This window comes from Idiotropiscis lumnitzeri, chromosome 19, assembly GCF_059441095.1.
Source record: "Idiotropiscis lumnitzeri isolate Australia: NSW breed Sydney's pygmy pipehorse chromosome 19, RoL_Ilum_1.0, whole genome shotgun sequence".
Lineage (NCBI taxonomy): Eukaryota > Metazoa > Chordata > Actinopteri > Syngnathiformes > Syngnathidae > Idiotropiscis > Idiotropiscis lumnitzeri.
The window spans coordinates 10,175,564-10,192,142 of NC_142409.1; the positions used below are offsets into that span (position 1 = coordinate 10,175,564).

Genomic DNA, 16,579 nt, shown 5'->3' on the forward strand with positions numbered 1-16,579 from the left:
AAAAAAATACAATTAATTTTAATCGGCTTTGTATCGAAATGATTCCGATTTGATATCATAAATCATTGTTTATTGATTGGAAAAATATCACCAAAGTGGTCAAAATTGAACAGTGAAGACAACAGTGTAAACGTGAAACATTTATGCACAACAGTAGTCATCAAACGTGCATTTATGTTGTGCAGAAGATAGAAACATTTAACAAAACAGTCAAGGGTGCGGGAAAACATAAAAGGGCAAATGTGAAAACAACACTTGAATGTTCCAATTTATTTCAAGATATTTGTAAAAACACATCCCGGGCTCATGGCCCCTGTGCAAAAAATTAATAATGTGCAAACTTGTAAAACCAAAAAAATGCATTGTTAAATAATGATTTACTTTCTGAAAAAATAAAAAGATAAAATATTTACATTTGGTTTTTGCATGTGACTGTCACAAAAGGCACATTTCAAGAGGTCAGTCAGGAGCAATAAAAACAGTTGCCGTGTAACGGCCGCCGCATGTCACTGTGAAACCGCTGTTTGATTGGCCAATGCAAAGTTCTGCTGCAGCAGCATCAAAGAACGGCGGAGCTGCGGAGAGAGAAATGCACAGTCCTTACAATTAATCATGGAACTATGGAAAATATTTCATATCAACGGTATAGCTACCTGCTCTAAAAGGTTGATGGAGTCCTGCAGAACAGTTTTGAGCAGCTGCGCATCCTCTCTGCCCCTGAACGGTGGACCCTGCCTGGAAGCGTACTCGGGCACTATGCTGTTTATCACACACAATTGTGTCATAATGCTGAAAGGTACAGTCGGTTACGGAGGAACAGCGAAGCGAACCTGGCGTCCGTCATCTCCTTCAGCCGATGCTTTGTTGTCAGGTACATGCGGTGCGCCACATCCTCCATGGCCAACAACTTGATGAACAAGCCCACATTGAGCAACGCCAGGATCAGCAGACTGAAATGAAAAAGAGCCGATTCATTCCGTGCTTCTCCACCGTCGACTTAGATGCCAGGCTTGGGGAAGAATTAGAGCCACTTTCAATCTACGCCACTGTCTGAAAAAAATATGTCAAAGCCACAAGGTAAGCAGAGCTGTAGAGTGAGTTTGGCGATGAAGCAGCTTCATGTACACCAATTCATGAAATGAAGCTTTTTCCGCAGCGTCCACAACCGTTGTGGACTGGCAATGGGTCGCCTCATCTCCCAAATGAAAATGATAGGAGCTGAATTTTTAGAAGGTTCAAAATAAGAGCTGTTACAACAAATTCAATTTTGGATTGTGCTGATCTTTTTGGATGATGCCGTTGCGGTTGGTGTTTGTAACATGTCCCGACATGCAGCAGCAATTCGAAGAAGGGGGAAAACACAATGGAGGAAGAATCGCAATCATTGCTGAGCACATCTTACATCACACTCATTGCAGCCACGGTAGTTGTGATGTTCCCTCTGTACGGGCTGCTCATCTCCACCGGGCCTGAATGACAAGAACAAAAACAGACGACAGAGAAGATAATTACAAATCGGGTCTGACATAGTAGCAGCGGCGCCTACGTGTTCAATCATATCGACGACATGGGCGATTTTGTGCACTCATCAATACCGCAGGTTGAACATCCGAGACTGCATTTTAATGATGGTGCTTTCTAATTTTGTGAGATTTTCCAGACAAAGTATAGTAGATCTTTAAATTCGGGAAGGTAAGCAGAGCTGCATTGTTTTGCTGAACATACCGATTAGCGGCATAAGCAGATTTGTCTGTGATTCATTTGTAGTGGTAAGAGACATTCTTGTCCTCTTTGTGATAGAACTGCGCAAGGCTCCCTCTCATATTTTATGATATACAACAACAAGAATAATGTCGTACCCATGTTGGCGTCTCTGTGTTCGTCAGCTGGTTGGCTGAAATGCTTTTTGGGCTTCATGTGCTCCAGCATTGTGCGGCTGTACGTCCGCCGTCTTCGTCGCACTCCGCCGACCTCTGCCGCTCCCTGGTTGATCTCGGCCTCCTCTTCCAGAAGTTCGGCCTCTGGATACAAAATGCACATCAGAAGTTGACTAAAACATGTGAGAGAGTTAGGAAAATATTTTTAGAAGCAATTATATCATTAATTGGGTGGGGGAAAAAAAACATTGATAATAAAACATGTGCATGTGAGGTGCAGGTACTATTTTTGTCCACTTGGGGTCACCATCCTCAAGATCTTAAAAAAAAAAAAAAAAAAAAATAAATAAATAAATAAACCAAATCTAATTTAGTCACCCAGCTCTCTGAAATAATCTTCAATGCCGCTCCAAGAGTTCTTGGTGATGAAAGACTTGATCAGGCCCCACGGTTGCTTCTTATACTTGACGTCTGTGTACACTCTAGCAGCACAACACACATCCCGGGCGGCATTTAAAATGTCGTACAGTAACAAACGCACATCTGGACGCTTCCGCTTAAAAAGTATTACTTGAGTCGACACTTGCGCTTGGTGTGACTTTTGATGTAGTAGCGATTCTGCGTGTAGAAGTAGTCGTGGTAGGGCACATCATGCGTGTAAACTTCAGAGTCCACCAGGTAATACTGACCGTCTCGAGATTCTTTGTACAGCGTCTGACAAGTGAACACACTCATTAGGAGGGGGGAAAAAATCTATTCGTGGCCTTTGGGCATATATTTGTGCGTATTTTTGTAAGGTAACTAAGGTGCACACACCTGGTTCTCTGTTGCCGTGGAGAATTTGCCAATCAGAGGATTACTGATGGTTATGGTGTAGTTCAGACTCCTCTTCATGTCTCCGCTGGGGTCTTTCTGCCACGCCACAAAGCTCGGATCTGGACAAGACACCGATTTTACGAGGCGAGAACATAACATCAATTTGTGGAGCGGGGCGATGAGGAGGAACACTCACTGGTTATCTTGCGCACGCTCATGAAGCGGCGGATGAAGGCGGACTCGGTGAAGAGCAGGTCGAACATTCGGCTGGCGCTCACGTGGAAGACCTTGTTGAGGTACAGGCGACCTTGCTCCTTCGGCAGGCCCACTCGCTCCTCGGCTAGGGGAGGACAAGAATTTTTTTCATCACAAACATAAACGTGTGATGCCACATTGGCAGTGACAACACTCTCATTGGCTGACGCCCACGTCACTCACCACACCAGCCGTGCAGTGTGGAAGTTGAAAATGGACAACAAGAAAACCTGCACCTCATACAAATATTAACTACACTACTTTTTTTTTTTTTTTTTAAAAACCTCCTCTACAAATTATTTGCACCATCTGTCTGTTTTTAAAATAACAGTACAAGCTCGCCCCCCTCACCTTCTTCCACACTCTCAGATCCGCTCTCCTGCGACACGCGATCCACTTCCGGGTAAGGTTGCGAATGTTTGCCAACTGATTCCGGTTCCGAGCGGTCCGCAAATGGAACGGGACTGCGGCGCGTATACAGGGAGATGCGGCGCTCCTCCTGCTCGGCAATGCCGAAAAAAAGTTAGCGGAGAGAATATTTGCGAGGAGATTTTGCGACGTGGCTCGACTACCTCCAAATGAGACTTCTGGGAACTGGCGGCGGAGGAGACGTCTTCATTTTCGAAGGATGGCAGCTCCGGTGCGGAAAAGCGAATGGATTGCTTCCTCTCCAGCTTTGCAAAGCAGCCTTCGTCACCCCCGTGACTTGCGGACAGACACACAGTCATTAATAATCCCAGAGCAAAGATTTGCACTTTCATCTCAGAGCTATGAGACAAAATTGCAGAGCACAAGTCCACTGTGCTGCAGGTTGTGAACAGTTGGTCCAAATATTTCATTCACTTTTATATAAGTTTATGTTTCTCTTCTCTACCTTCTTTTATCATTTTTGTATTTGCATTTTCTGCCATTTCATTTTATGAATAAACAAAACAATATTTGCGTGCGCTCACTTGCTCTGCATGCTTAAATCTGCGGTAAATTGTGTGCTCTCCATTTCCTCATGGCTCAGGCCCAGCTCATTTCCATAGTGCTGCTTGACCATCTGCCAAACCTCTGCGTTGCTCAGCGGCTACAGTGTAGAAAACAAACAAAAAAAAAAAAGCAAGTGTCATTTTTTTTTTTATGCACAACAGCATTTGTGCAAATCTGTCTTTCAGCATTCATAAAAAAAGCATTACAGTGGTTAGCCGAGTCTCTGAGCATTCACCCAACAGAATTTAGTAACATTTATACATTTGGAGGCAAAATTTTATTTGAAAGTATATGTCTATCAGAATGCTCATTATAGCATTAGAGTGATAAAATTTGTCCCTGAGCATTCACCCAATGCACATTAGACGAAACGGCAATTGCGTTATTGTCTTTCATGTATAATTTTTTCGGCAAAACTGAATATCTGTCTGTCAGCGTCCAAATAAGAGCATTACAGCAGTGAGACAAGTCTGGGCAATATAATAAATACATTTGAAACAGGTCATAGAGGTAACGTGATAGCTAATTTCTCAGCATTCACAAAACAGTGTCATCAGAGCGAGGCTTGTTTCAGCATTAAAACAATACATTTTTGAGTAACAAAAATGGTAACATTTGTCGCTCCGCATTCAGACTTTGAGCCACAACATTAGTGTTGTCTCTCAATTCACACAATTGCGTCATCGCTGTAAAGGTTTGTTTCAGTTATTCACAACACTCATTTTACCAACTGTTCCATCATTTCTCTCTCAGCATTCACCCATTTTGAGTCACAATCTCAGCATTTCACAGCATAGCAGGTTTGCTTCTTCACATTTTACATTCACATTTGGAGATGGGTAAAGCAAAGTGTCATTTATCTCTCAGCTTCTGAGAACGTTTAAGCCATTTCAGTGTTAGCAGGATTTACGCAAGTAGAAGGAGAACTTGAACGCAACGCCGCACGTGCTAATATAAGTATATATCCTCACATTCACGCCAAATTAGAAAAAAGCGCTTTTTAAAAACTATGCTTACTTGTTGGAGGTCATTTTGCCCACAGCCGGCTGCTCGACGGGCGGTCAAAGTGTGAGGTGGAGTTAAAAAAAAAAAAACACGCACAAACGTACCATATTTGCCCTTACTTCCCGGAAGTGGTGAAGCACCGCCCACTTCACTTTCTTCATCTCACTCATAACACACGCGCACACACACGCGTGCACACACACGAATAAATCCACTTTTAAATATAAATTTATTTTGCATCGCTATTTAAAGTATCGCAAGAGTCCCCCGTGTTTTTGTGTGTAAAACGCAAATGACACCCCTCCTCCTGCTTTTGTGGAAACATGAACTTTACGTGGAGGTGTTTTCGTGCCTCCCAAATCCCCACTGACACACACGCGCACGCACACACGCGCGCAAACCACCAACTGCAGCGTATGACGATAGAAACGGTCAACTATGTCATCATGGCACGAAAAAAAAAACATTTAAGGGCGGTTACTTCATTAGGTACAGCTGCACAATCAAATGCAGCAGATCTTTTATTTTCTTTGCATGGACCGAGCATGTAAAATAACATCATTTCATATTATTTATATACCCAAACAGCACATTTTTCTGTTCAACGTTGAGGACCCCTAATGACACTTTGCGGGTTAAAAGTCTCTCGCAACTTACATTTTCCCCTTTTGTTGCTGTGCGCAACAACGCCGATAACCTCAAAACCAGCACGACTCCAGCTGGAGCCATCGCATTCGGACTTTGGGCCGATAAGATAAGTGCTGGCGGTTATATCGGTCAGGGTAAAGTGATATGTTGCTTTCTGGGGGGGGGGGGGGGGGGGGGGTGCTTTGATGGTATGAGTGTCATGTAAGGTGTTAACTGGGAATAGCACCAAGAGTTCCTTTCCGAAATAATTGCCTCCAACATTGTTGATTTGGTTTGTGCCATTTATATATTTTTTTTTTGTCACAAGCAGATAAGAGCGCAGTGGAGACAACTTCCTTGGCGGAGGTATTCAATAACGGCCTGAGCATGACCGAGTCGGCTGCAGTGGGCTTTACCTTGTTCAGCAGTGCGTTCTGCCACAGGCGGAAAACCCCGTTGAAACTTTTCTCTCTCGCCGAGAAGGAAGTGAAGAAGAGCTGCGTGTGGGAAGCGAAGGGAGGGCGAAAAGTGAAACACAAATCATTGATCGTGCGCCAGATATGTAGATGACAGCTCTCTCTGTGATGATTGCGATCAAGATGGACGCACCTTCTCCTTGCTGGTGCAGATTTGGATGGCGTTGGGTATTAGCCGCGCCGTTTTCTCCCTGCTCATGTGGCTGATGTCTTTTAGGGCCAAGCTGATCTGCGGACGCAGTGAGGGGATGATGAGTAACAATGGCAGCACAAGATGGCCGCCTTCTGGCTTCACCAACAGTTAATCCAAATACAAATCAGAACACAGTGTTTAGACCAGTGAGGGCGCATAGATTTTGTTTTTTTTTTTACTTCCCTTTTAAGACTTCACCTTTAATGACTCAAGTGTGTGAAAATACCACATTCTGCTCGACACTTGCGACTTATTATTGTACCTTAGTGCCACGGAAGACATTGCTGTAGAAACCCAGACAATTCTGCGTGAGGTATAGACGTCCCTGCAGGAGTATGTCTCGCTGGAGAGCACACGGGTAGTCTGGGGATGAACAGACGCACATATGACGTGAAAAACGACGGCAAAAACAACATCCAGTTTACCCGGCGTATGCTGGGCGATATGGCGTTCAATTAAATTGCCCCATTTATTTTTCTGACTTCTCTTATAAAAAATAAATAAATAAAACAAATGGCATCAATTAAATTACGTTTTTTTTCTTGAAGGATTTGTTGGATTTTTGTTGTTACCAAACAAGATGTCACAGCAACCGCATCGCTAAGTTGCATCACCTGTTGCTAGCATGAGCGCTACAAGTTAGCTTGAACTATTCTTTCTAGCAATTCTGCATTTTCAATCTAATCTGTCAAGGAGACTCATTTAACGGACTAAAGACTTCACTGGTGTCCAAGTTCTTTTGTCTGAAGTTTTTTCACTGTCTGTAGTTCTAAGTCGCTAACCTCGGTTTAGCTTGTCACGCGAGCAACACGCTAGCTAGCTGAACAACAGGGAGAGTGTTACATTCGCAGTGGATTCAAGTTCAAATGTGACACCGCCTGTATGCTGAATAAGGAATTACTCAACTATAATTAATTGCAACGGGAAATTCCTTGGCTAACACAATGAACAAGTGTGTCACACAGTTGACAGTTGTCTGCTTTGAGCTCAGCCCGCGTTACATTTGTATTTTTCTTTTTACTCGAGCTTCCTCCAACATTGACGCATGTTCGACACAATGAAGATTTTAAATTGTCGTATGTGTGAATGTCTTTTCAAAATCTTAAAGTCTTCTCGTGTATAGGTTGCTTAATCTGTCATCCCTATGAGGAGAGGCACTGTATTAAAAATTAAATAAATAAATAAATGAAACGGATGGATAAGAAATGCCACCGAGACACTCACCAAGCAGGAGTGTGTCGGAGCTCGCCACATCTTTGAACAACCGCCGGAACTCATCGCGCCTCTGTTTGTAGGTGGGCACGGGCGGTGATGACGAGCTTAAACAGTTTATCTGGTTGTCGGAGCTCTGGAAGACAAAACGGGGACATATATTGCATTCTTTTCACAATTTGACATTGTTCACAGGTGACCTAACATGTCCGTGACATGCTTTTATCATAACGAACCAAGAATCGAGGTCAACATGACACTTCATTTTACTTTCTTCTTGAGTGCACCTGTGGTCCTGCAACCCCTCGACTGTGTGGCCAATGCGGAGTATGGCTTTCGTTGCCATGACAACTCATGGTTGCGATATCTGTCGAGCCCCAGAGTCCAATTGCATATTTAAATCAGCAAAAATCTGCCTTACAAAAGTCATCTTAGCTTAATGCTAACAAACAATGCAAAAAGTCATTGACATGCTAACGGGTTGGCATCGGAAGTCGCGCGTACAGACACAAGAGATATTTGAACACCAAGAGTGGAGCAACACAAACAGACATAATCCAAACGTCTAATATTGGATCTTAATTCTGTTAATACATGCTTGATCACACTCCGGAGACCCAACAGGGAAATTAAAGTATATCGCCTTTAGGTAATAACATATTCTAACACCATTTTTTTTCCCCAATCATTACCTCCTCTTCTTCCTCTTCCGAGGCCTCGTCCTCAATCAGCGACGTGGTCTCGTCCGTAATGTCATCTCCCACGCCGGACCAGTTTGACAGCTGGTCCATCTGCTCTGGCGCGCTGTGCGCATACAAAAAAAAAAAAAAAAAACTTTTGTGTACGTGATCCTGTTAGTCGTAACAGCTTTTTTGATTTGACACCGTGGAGAAGTCCGCTGGCGTTTTAAGTGGAAGGCTTGGATAGTTCGGTCTAATGAGTTCTAAAGTGAATGTCATCCAACATCTCGTGGGGCCCTGAGGGACCTCATTAGAACTGCAGCCTAACTGGTTTGACGGCATGGAAAAACAAACACGCACGTATTGACTCACTATAAACCTTTACACTTGCTTGTATTTTGTATTAGGGACACATTTCCAGAGCCAGTGCTTTAGTAAACTGACAATGAGTGGGCCTGGATTATATTTTTGAAAAAGATTTTGTCCCATGAAGTCTGCCTAGCAACAAGTGTTCGTATGGGTAGTAATTCACACCCCCTCCCCACCATCACAAAAAAAGGTTTTGTATTGTGTAGTAATTGTCTGTAGTAGATGCTACAAAACGGTGGCAAATGTTTACTTTTGTCTAAAAGTAAGAGCAACACACTTCCTACTACTGAATGCAAAGTGCATAAAAAGCAAACGATATTTTTTTCTGATAATAGTTAAGAATTGGCTTGAGCTAGCATATTGTCGGTTGAACAAACAAATTGGGCGATTAAAAAAGAAAGAAAAGAAATGAATATTTTTGTGGATAGTTTTTGGAACACTACCACTGAGTCAATTAAGCAGTTGCGGGGAAGTTTTCAGCTTCGAATGAAAACACTAATCACATGTTCATCGGTCTCTGTGTTGAAAGACAATTTATCACCCTGCGAGGATCTAAACTCCAACAAAACTGCAAGGGCGGTGCGATTAAAAGCACCATGACGACGCGACAAAAAAAAAAGACAAATTATCAACATACCTGACTCGGAGTGGACCCAGGATGGCGTGATGAGATTACAATCCCACTTCGAAATTGTTTTATTGGCTTTGTTTCGGGAGACGTTCGCAGGCCTGGGACTTAATTCATTCAATTGTTTTGTTTCGTCCGCAGGTGTAGCTCACACTTTTAAGTGTGACTGACTGCTCATTGGAGACATTTTTGGAGGAATCCATTTTGAACAGAAAGGGGGGGTGTTCAAACCTGTAGTCCGTGGGCTAAGCGAAACCCCTCGGCGCAAAAAAAGAGGCCTACGTTGTAATTTTAAACACTATTAAAGCCTCGCACTATAAAACCACAAAATGTCTTTGATGTTCACATTTTTTTGGGTGCGTGTAAGACTTCCTCATCCGCGGCAAGGCACTGAAAGCTCAGATTTTAAAACTATGCCAGACATGCGACGAGACCAGTTGAGCGGGCAACAGAGGCAGACACCAGTTTTTCCTTTTGTTGTTTTCAAGTCGGCACGTTTAATCGCTTGGGAGCCGTCGGACTCGTACAGACATCCACGCGGCAAAAGTACACGACACCCAATCACACACGCGCGCAAGCGTAAAACAAAACGACACAGTTACGTCAAAAACGTTGCAATAAATAGACTCGTCTCATTACATATTCCGTTCATAATTCTTCTGTACAGAGATGATAGTGTGTACAATGGAAAAGAACAACACACAACGATGATGATGATGTAAACAAAAAAGCCACATGATAAGTCAAGATCATGCAGAGGATCCAGAGCGCGCCTACTTGAGGCGCCAAATAATCACAAATACAGTACATCTTTTCTCTTTGACCTCCAGATGAAGTTGCACACACGCCACACGCGCACACACAACAGGGAAGCACAAAAGGCGGAATGTGATGGATTGGAGATCAAAAAAAAGAAGGGAAAAAAAAAAAGGAATGTCTATTCTTCCAGAGTGCGGAAGGCGTTCTGCATGTCTTCCAGCAGCTGCGCGTACTCGCCCTTTATCTTGGCCTCGCCGTCCTTCACCGGGTCCTGCATTGACGCAAAGAGAAGCGTGTGATGTGAAGCCAATGAAAATGTTTCCGACAATATATTAGGTAAAACATTGTTAGTATTAGTGTGATAACTTGTAACATTGAAAAACTATGTCCTTTTTTTTATTTCAAATTATTTATTAGAAAAAAAATAGCCAATATCTTATAGAATAGAATAGAATAGAAATCCCTTTATTGTCATTGTACTCAAGTGTGCAACGAGATTAGAGTATATATAAGAGTATATATATATATATATATATAAGAGTCAACTTGAAAAATATGTCCAAGACTTACCATTTGGTGTATTAAAAAAGAAAAAAAGAAATCTCCACACCTTAAATTTCATGGAGCTGATCCTGTAAAGGATTTCTCCCATATGTTCCCGGATCATGGCCCAGGTGATCTTGTTGTCACTCTGCGCCGTGGTCTCCACCGCGTGGCGTGACATGTCGTAGAAAGCGATCATGTTGGACAGGATTCCCACCGTCTTGTAGAAGGGACAAAATCTGCGGAGGAACACGTGCCGTCACTTACGCGTTCATGTTAATCGATTGGGATACGTAAACTCTGCTGGATTTGCTCAAAGAACAAAATTTTTTTTTTTTTAGTAAGCATCAGAATCGGGGGTAATCTGGTCTTTTATAATGAGGCAATTTTAACCAGCCCTATCGGTGAACTTGGATAAGTAATAAATAAATAATAAAATGGGACCTGTCGTAAGGCGTGTAGCCATTCTGCTGCAGGAAGTCGTCTTTAATCAGCTTAGCCACTTCCAGAGTGATCTTGTCCGTTTCTGCCAGCGACGCCTGCCACAGCAAAGTCATCGGGTGAGCGCTTCATTTTAAACATTTATTTATTTTTTTTAATGCAATGTTAGCAACTCACCTTCCCGACAAGCTGCACGATCTCCGCCAGGTCCTCCTCCTCTTGCAGGATCTCCTTGGCCTTGGTGCGCAGCGGCACAAACTCGGCAAAGTGCTTGTCGTAGTACTCGTCAAGAGCGCGGGTGTACTTGCTGTAGCTGATAAGCCAGTTGACCGAGGGGAAGTGTTTCCTCTGGGCCAGCTTCTTGTCCAGACCCCAGAACACCTGACACGAGAAGGTACGACGTCAACAACCCGGTCGTCGTGGAGATGACGCCGCTGTTGCCTGATTACGGCTCGTTACCTGAACGATTCCGAGTGTGGCTGAGGTAACGGGATCTGAAAAGTCACCACCAGGGGGCGAGACACTAAAAACACAACACTTTTTAAAGGGCTCCATTATCCCCCCAAAAATGTGTCTTTTGAAGGTGTCTTTACTCACGCTCCGACGATGCTGACGCTGCCCTCCCTCTCGGGGTTGCCCAGACACTTCACCCTCCCGGCGCGCTCGTAGAAGGACGCCAGACGGGCGCCGAGGTAGGCCGGGTAGCCACTGTCTGCAGACGCACACGACACACTGCTTACTTTCACATACTTCCCAACTTGGATGCAAGTGCCTTCTTCACCGAAGGGCCAGTTCATACGCGTGGCACTAAACTTTGGAGGGCGGCGCCCTTGTTTTGTTATTGAAATTCCACATAAACAGCATGACAGCATGGAGAGTGTTAAAATGAATCATTTGTAATAATAAAGAATAAAAAATCAATTTATGTAAAAAAATAATAATAATAATAAACAAATAGACAAAAATGGTGGAGGGAGATAAATAACGCTTGTGTGTGAAAGGAACAGTTATTAAATTGTTATTTTGACCAAATAAATTTTTGTCCTACTATTATTATTTTTTTAAATTCAGATTTTTTGTTTTTACTGTTTTCAATTATTGCAAAGGCAACTGTCTGTTTAAACAAATGTTATAATAAATTTAATTTCGCAAATATATAGTTTATAGAAATTATTGGCCATTTTATATATTTATACATAATTGGCCAAATACAACATTGAAATTAGATTTTTTTTTCTCTAGAGACAAAATGTAAAAAGTTGGATAAAAAAAATAAATATTGTTTTGTAATGTTACAAAAAAAATTAAGGCCTCTCAACTGATTTAATTGCAGTTAAGAATGACCTACACTTTACGAAAATGATGGAATTTATTTATTTATTTTTTTAATTCTCTTTTTTTTTTTTTTTCCTAAGCAGTCTCCTCACTTACCGGCAGGCATCTCAGCCAGACGTCCCGAAATCTCCCTGAGGGCTTCGGCCCAGCGAGACGTGGAGTCGGCCATCATGCTGACGTTGTAGCCCATGTCTCGGAAATACTCGGACAGCGTGATGCCTGCCAAAAACAAACGAAAGCAAAACAAAGATATCAAGCGCGAGTGACGTCTTTGGTGACGGCTGCCGGCGCGTACCCGTGTAGATGGAAGCTTCTCGCGCAGCGACGGGCATGTTGGAGGTGTTGGCCACCAGCGTCGTTCTCTTCATGATGCTTTCAGTCTTGCCGTCCACCTCCATGGTCAGCTGCGTGAGGAACGCAACAAAGTGTCAGGGATGAATAAGAATCAAATATTTGTAACATCGATTAATGACGACAATTGCTACAGACAATGGGTGTGACTGAACATCAAAAACACAAAATCATGATGACACGAACTAGTCGCTGCCTAAATTTCCCACCTCGGGGAAATCACGCAGCACTTCCGACATCTCATTCCCACGCTCGCCGCAGCCGACGTAGACGATGACGTCGCTGTTGGAGTATTTGGACAGCGACTGGGAGATAACCGTCTTGCCGCAGCCGAAAGCGCCGGGGATGGCTGTGGTTCCTCCCTGCACGCACCTTCAAATCAAGCAAGACGTTCACAGATCCGAGGCGGAGGACGAGGGGGAAAAAAAAAGTTTCAAAGGACTGACGGGAAAAGGGCGTCCAGGACTCTCTGTCCCGTCAGCAGCGGGTGATTGGCCGGCAGCTTCTCCGTGACGGGCCGGACTTGTCGGACGGGCCACACCTGCACCATGGTGAACTTCTCCTTCACACCCTCGAACTCGAGCTCCATCACCACGTCCTGATGGAGTGCGTGGAAGAAATGTCACTGGGAATTATTTTGTTTAGTTTGTCTCCTTGACACCAAAATAGAGTTGGCACTCACGGAGAGGTCATAGTTTCCCGGCGGGGCCACGTAGGTTACGGTGCCTCGGTTTTTGGGCGGAAGCATGATTTTGTGCTTGATGAGGGAATTCTCGTACACCATCCCGTAGATGTCGCCGCCTGTGATGTGACTGCCAACCTAACAGACACACGGAGAAAATAAATATTCATTTGTAACCTTCAGGTTTTCCCGCTTCACTCGCTGATGTTTGGATTTTGGCCTGTTTTATTGCCACTTCCCACCCCCAGTACAAAAGTGACTATTTGAGAAAATTTAGTTCAGGGAATGGGGGGCGCAATTTTTCAGCAGTGCTAATGGCGGGAGGGGGGCACATAGGACTACACGCTTTCTAATTCAACCAAGAAGATGTACTGAATGTTGAACAGTTCTTTTTGAAACTTTTTTTAACAACCCCCCCCAAAAAAAGCTTAGAAAAAAACCCCAAAAAAACACTCAAGGCAGGCCACCATCCCGGATCGAGTATTTAGGTTCCACCTAAACGTACCCGCAGACTCTTGACGGGCGAGAACTCCCACTTCATGTCTCTGTTGAGGGATCCGATGTTGACGCCTCTCGGGATGTAGATGCTCTGCGTGAGGTCGTTGATGTCCTTCAGGGGTCGCTGGATGCCGTCAAAGATGGAGCCCATGATTCCCGGGCCCAGCTCCACGGAGAGCGGCTTCCCGGTACGCAGCACCGGGTCGCCGACGGACACGCCGGCTGGGTTTTAAGTTCAGGAAAATATGCAGACACACTACCTCATTGTAGAATGTGTTAAAAATTTGCAAAGTGCATATGGTTATTTTTTTGTGATTCATCACATCAAATTATGTCAAGATGTATCATCATTGGAGTGAATTGTGTCGGGATATGTATCGTATCAGACTCGGTGACATTGACATTCACATTTGACCTTCAACAAGGATACATGTCTCCTCATAGACCTGGATGGTGGCCATGTCTCCCTCCAACCGGATGATCTCTCCCACCAACTCGCTGTGCCCAACGCGCACCAGCTCGTACATGGCCGCCCCCGCCATCGCAGTCGCCGTCACCACTAGAGTGAAGAAAAACAATTCATAACAAAATAATAAGAGCTTTAGGAATATGTTGGACCATGCAAACAATCCACGGTGTAGCAGTAACCTGGTCCGGAGACTCCATGCACGTATCCAAACTGGCTCTCTCTGTCCTCATCTCGGATCTTGGCGAGCTTGGATGTGTCCATCTTCAATGGTTTCTAACTCAGAGGGAAAAAAAAATTGTAATCATGCTCATCAGTTGTGGCCAATGAACACCTTATCCGTGCCCTTAATTGTCCCTCCAGTTTGCTCTAGCTGGTTATCTAGTCTACATAATAGGACAGCGCCACCAGTAGGCCATTGAAGTAACTGCTGCAATCATCTCAACACCCAAGTCCACCCAAAAAAAAAAAAAAAAAAAAAAACAAACAAAAAAAACACCAACAACAACAACAAGCGGCTTGGGTACTTTTTGACAAGAACAAAATGAAACATTGCAAAGGTAAGGTGGCTTGTTTGACTAATTAATGAGCTGCTTCAGCCATTTAAAGCACAAATTGACCTGCAAATATTGACAAGTAGTGTGTTTGTGTGCGCGCGTTTGATCACATCCTCATATTCCTTCATATATTCCACTTCAGGACAGTGGCAAAACATGATGCTTGATGATCATGTGACAGTGGCACATGACTTATTGGCCCGATAAGGAAGTGGAAAATGACGATGCATACTGTCTGGGACTGTGAATGGGGAACTTGGCAATGCGCATTTTTAATATGCTTCATGGTATGCCATTTGGTAAAACGATGTAACATCTGATCACGTGTTTTCCTTAAACTACAGGGAATATGTACGTGCGTGTGCGTGTATGTAAATACTGTGTGTTCAGAATGTTGCAAGTACGCGGCACAGTCACGACGTCCTGGTGTGAATTGAAAAGCTCATTCAAAACGAGTTAACCCGTTAAACTGGGCTAATTCGTATGATTTTGAACGAATGTTATGACTAGAGAACGACATGTTTGGTGCCTCTGGCTCATTTTACGCAACCGTGTCGCCCGATGTAATGACAACGAATCGCCTTCAAAATAAGCATGTTAACACCTCGCCTGTTCAGAATTCATTGTAATATGACAATAACTGTTATTTGGCAACATTGTCACGATGTGATTCGCTCTCGGCCTGAGAGAGAAGAGGGGATCCCCGGCATTTTGGTGCAATGGGTTACTAGTCTTAAAACAACAAGCAAATCGGAATTAAAAAGCTTACGCGAGGGTGTCTAAACAACGACAGGTTGTCGTAAAAAGGTATCAGGCTCACCGTGTGCTTGCGAAACAGCTGTTTTGCAGTCTTGCTTCGAGGGAAACCGAAGCGCGATGTGGTGCGTGACAGCAGCAGGCAGAGGTCAGCTGACTTCATTCACTGGGCGGAAGCTGCCGCAGCTCGGGCCGCCATTTTGGATCCTCCCCCCCGGAACTGCACAAGCAATGGAATAAATCTATTGTGAATGTCTTCCTCTAAAGCTTGAATATCATGTTTTAAATATATTGCTAATAAATTATGTATATTTGTTTTAGGAGGATGTAATTTGAACAAATGCTTTTGGAACGTAGCTAAGGCAACTAGAGCACGTGACTGATATAGACGAAATGACGCTTGCGCCAAAATGGAGTTACCCGAGAATGTTGTGACTTTAGCGCTCATTGTAACCCCTGAGAGGAATTAAAAAACACACTTCAGCCACATAAATGGTTGTCTCTTGCCAATATACTGATGTAGCAGCAGAAACGGGTGAAATGACACATTGTACCTGGCATTTAAAATGAACAAGAAACTGAAGAAACTCTCCAATTCTATTAAAAGATGAATAGAAATCATTTCGACTGCCTTTTTTATTGGAAAAATATATTCTTCTTTGTCGAATCTATCTATATTATAGTAAGTCAAATAATACACATTCAGTCTAATAGTGTACTATGTCTAATACCTGATTTAGAAATGTCATTAGTGGATATGGGATTTTACTGCCTGTAACTTGTTCATTTTATATATTGTTTTACGGATGCATTATTATTATTATTATGGCAACAGTATGCGAAAACGATTAAAACAAAACGAATGGGAATTAAACTAAAAATTTATACTTCGACAGATGTTCAACTGTATGTATAAATGGGCATATTGTCGCGTACACCCGTTTTTTCTACTTTCTCTGCAGCTGCTTTTATTCAGTGTATTGTTTTGTTCGTATATTTGTGCAAATTATCTTTTTTTCTCCATTTCTAGTGCAAAAATCCTGACAGATTAAATTCGGGGCATTTAGTTTATTAGTTC

At 43.3% G+C, this 16,579-nt stretch overlaps 2 protein-coding genes across 3 annotated transcripts; both read right to left on the reverse strand.

Annotated features, from left to right (window-relative positions):
* Window positions 1-255: 255 nt before the first annotated feature.
* On the reverse strand, window positions 256-9,292 carry gramd1c (GRAM domain containing 1c). The gene is made up of 18 exons (XM_088283600.1): window positions 9,123-9,292; window positions 8,129-8,240; window positions 7,449-7,572; window positions 6,487-6,587; window positions 6,165-6,260; window positions 5,972-6,052; window positions 3,902-4,020; window positions 3,521-3,653; window positions 3,300-3,447; window positions 2,890-3,033; window positions 2,694-2,812; window positions 2,449-2,591; window positions 2,256-2,359; window positions 1,860-2,021; window positions 1,403-1,469; window positions 831-950; window positions 654-759; window positions 256-575 (listed from the first exon to the last, which is right to left on the reverse strand). Exons 2-18 carry the CDS (start codon window positions 8,225-8,227, stop codon window positions 507-509), a joined length of 1,935 nt encoding a protein of 644 aa, XP_088139726.1. The 5' UTR covers window positions 8,228-8,240; window positions 9,123-9,292; the 3' UTR covers window positions 256-506.
* A 288-nt stretch (window positions 9,293-9,580) lies between these two features.
* On the reverse strand, window positions 9,581-15,721 carry atp6v1ab (ATPase H+ transporting V1 subunit Ab). 2 transcript variants are annotated; one of them, XM_088282522.1, is made up of 15 exons: window positions 15,566-15,721; window positions 14,371-14,464; window positions 14,153-14,281; window positions 13,730-13,944; window positions 13,225-13,362; window positions 12,989-13,140; window positions 12,752-12,914; window positions 12,487-12,595; window positions 12,288-12,410; window positions 11,454-11,568; window positions 11,316-11,379; window positions 11,034-11,237; window positions 10,860-10,954; window positions 10,483-10,654; window positions 9,581-10,143 (listed from the first exon to the last, which is right to left on the reverse strand). In XM_088282522.1, exons 1-15 carry the CDS (start codon window positions 15,662-15,664, stop codon window positions 10,051-10,053), a joined length of 1,965 nt encoding a protein of 654 aa, XP_088138648.1. In that variant the 5' UTR covers window positions 15,665-15,721; the 3' UTR covers window positions 9,581-10,050. The 2 variants fall into 2 exon arrangements, with proteins under 2 accessions (XP_088138648.1, XP_088138649.1); XM_088282523.1 differs by having other exon boundaries at window positions 14,371-14,468; window positions 15,566-15,705.
* Between the last annotated feature and the right edge of the window lie 858 nt (window positions 15,722-16,579).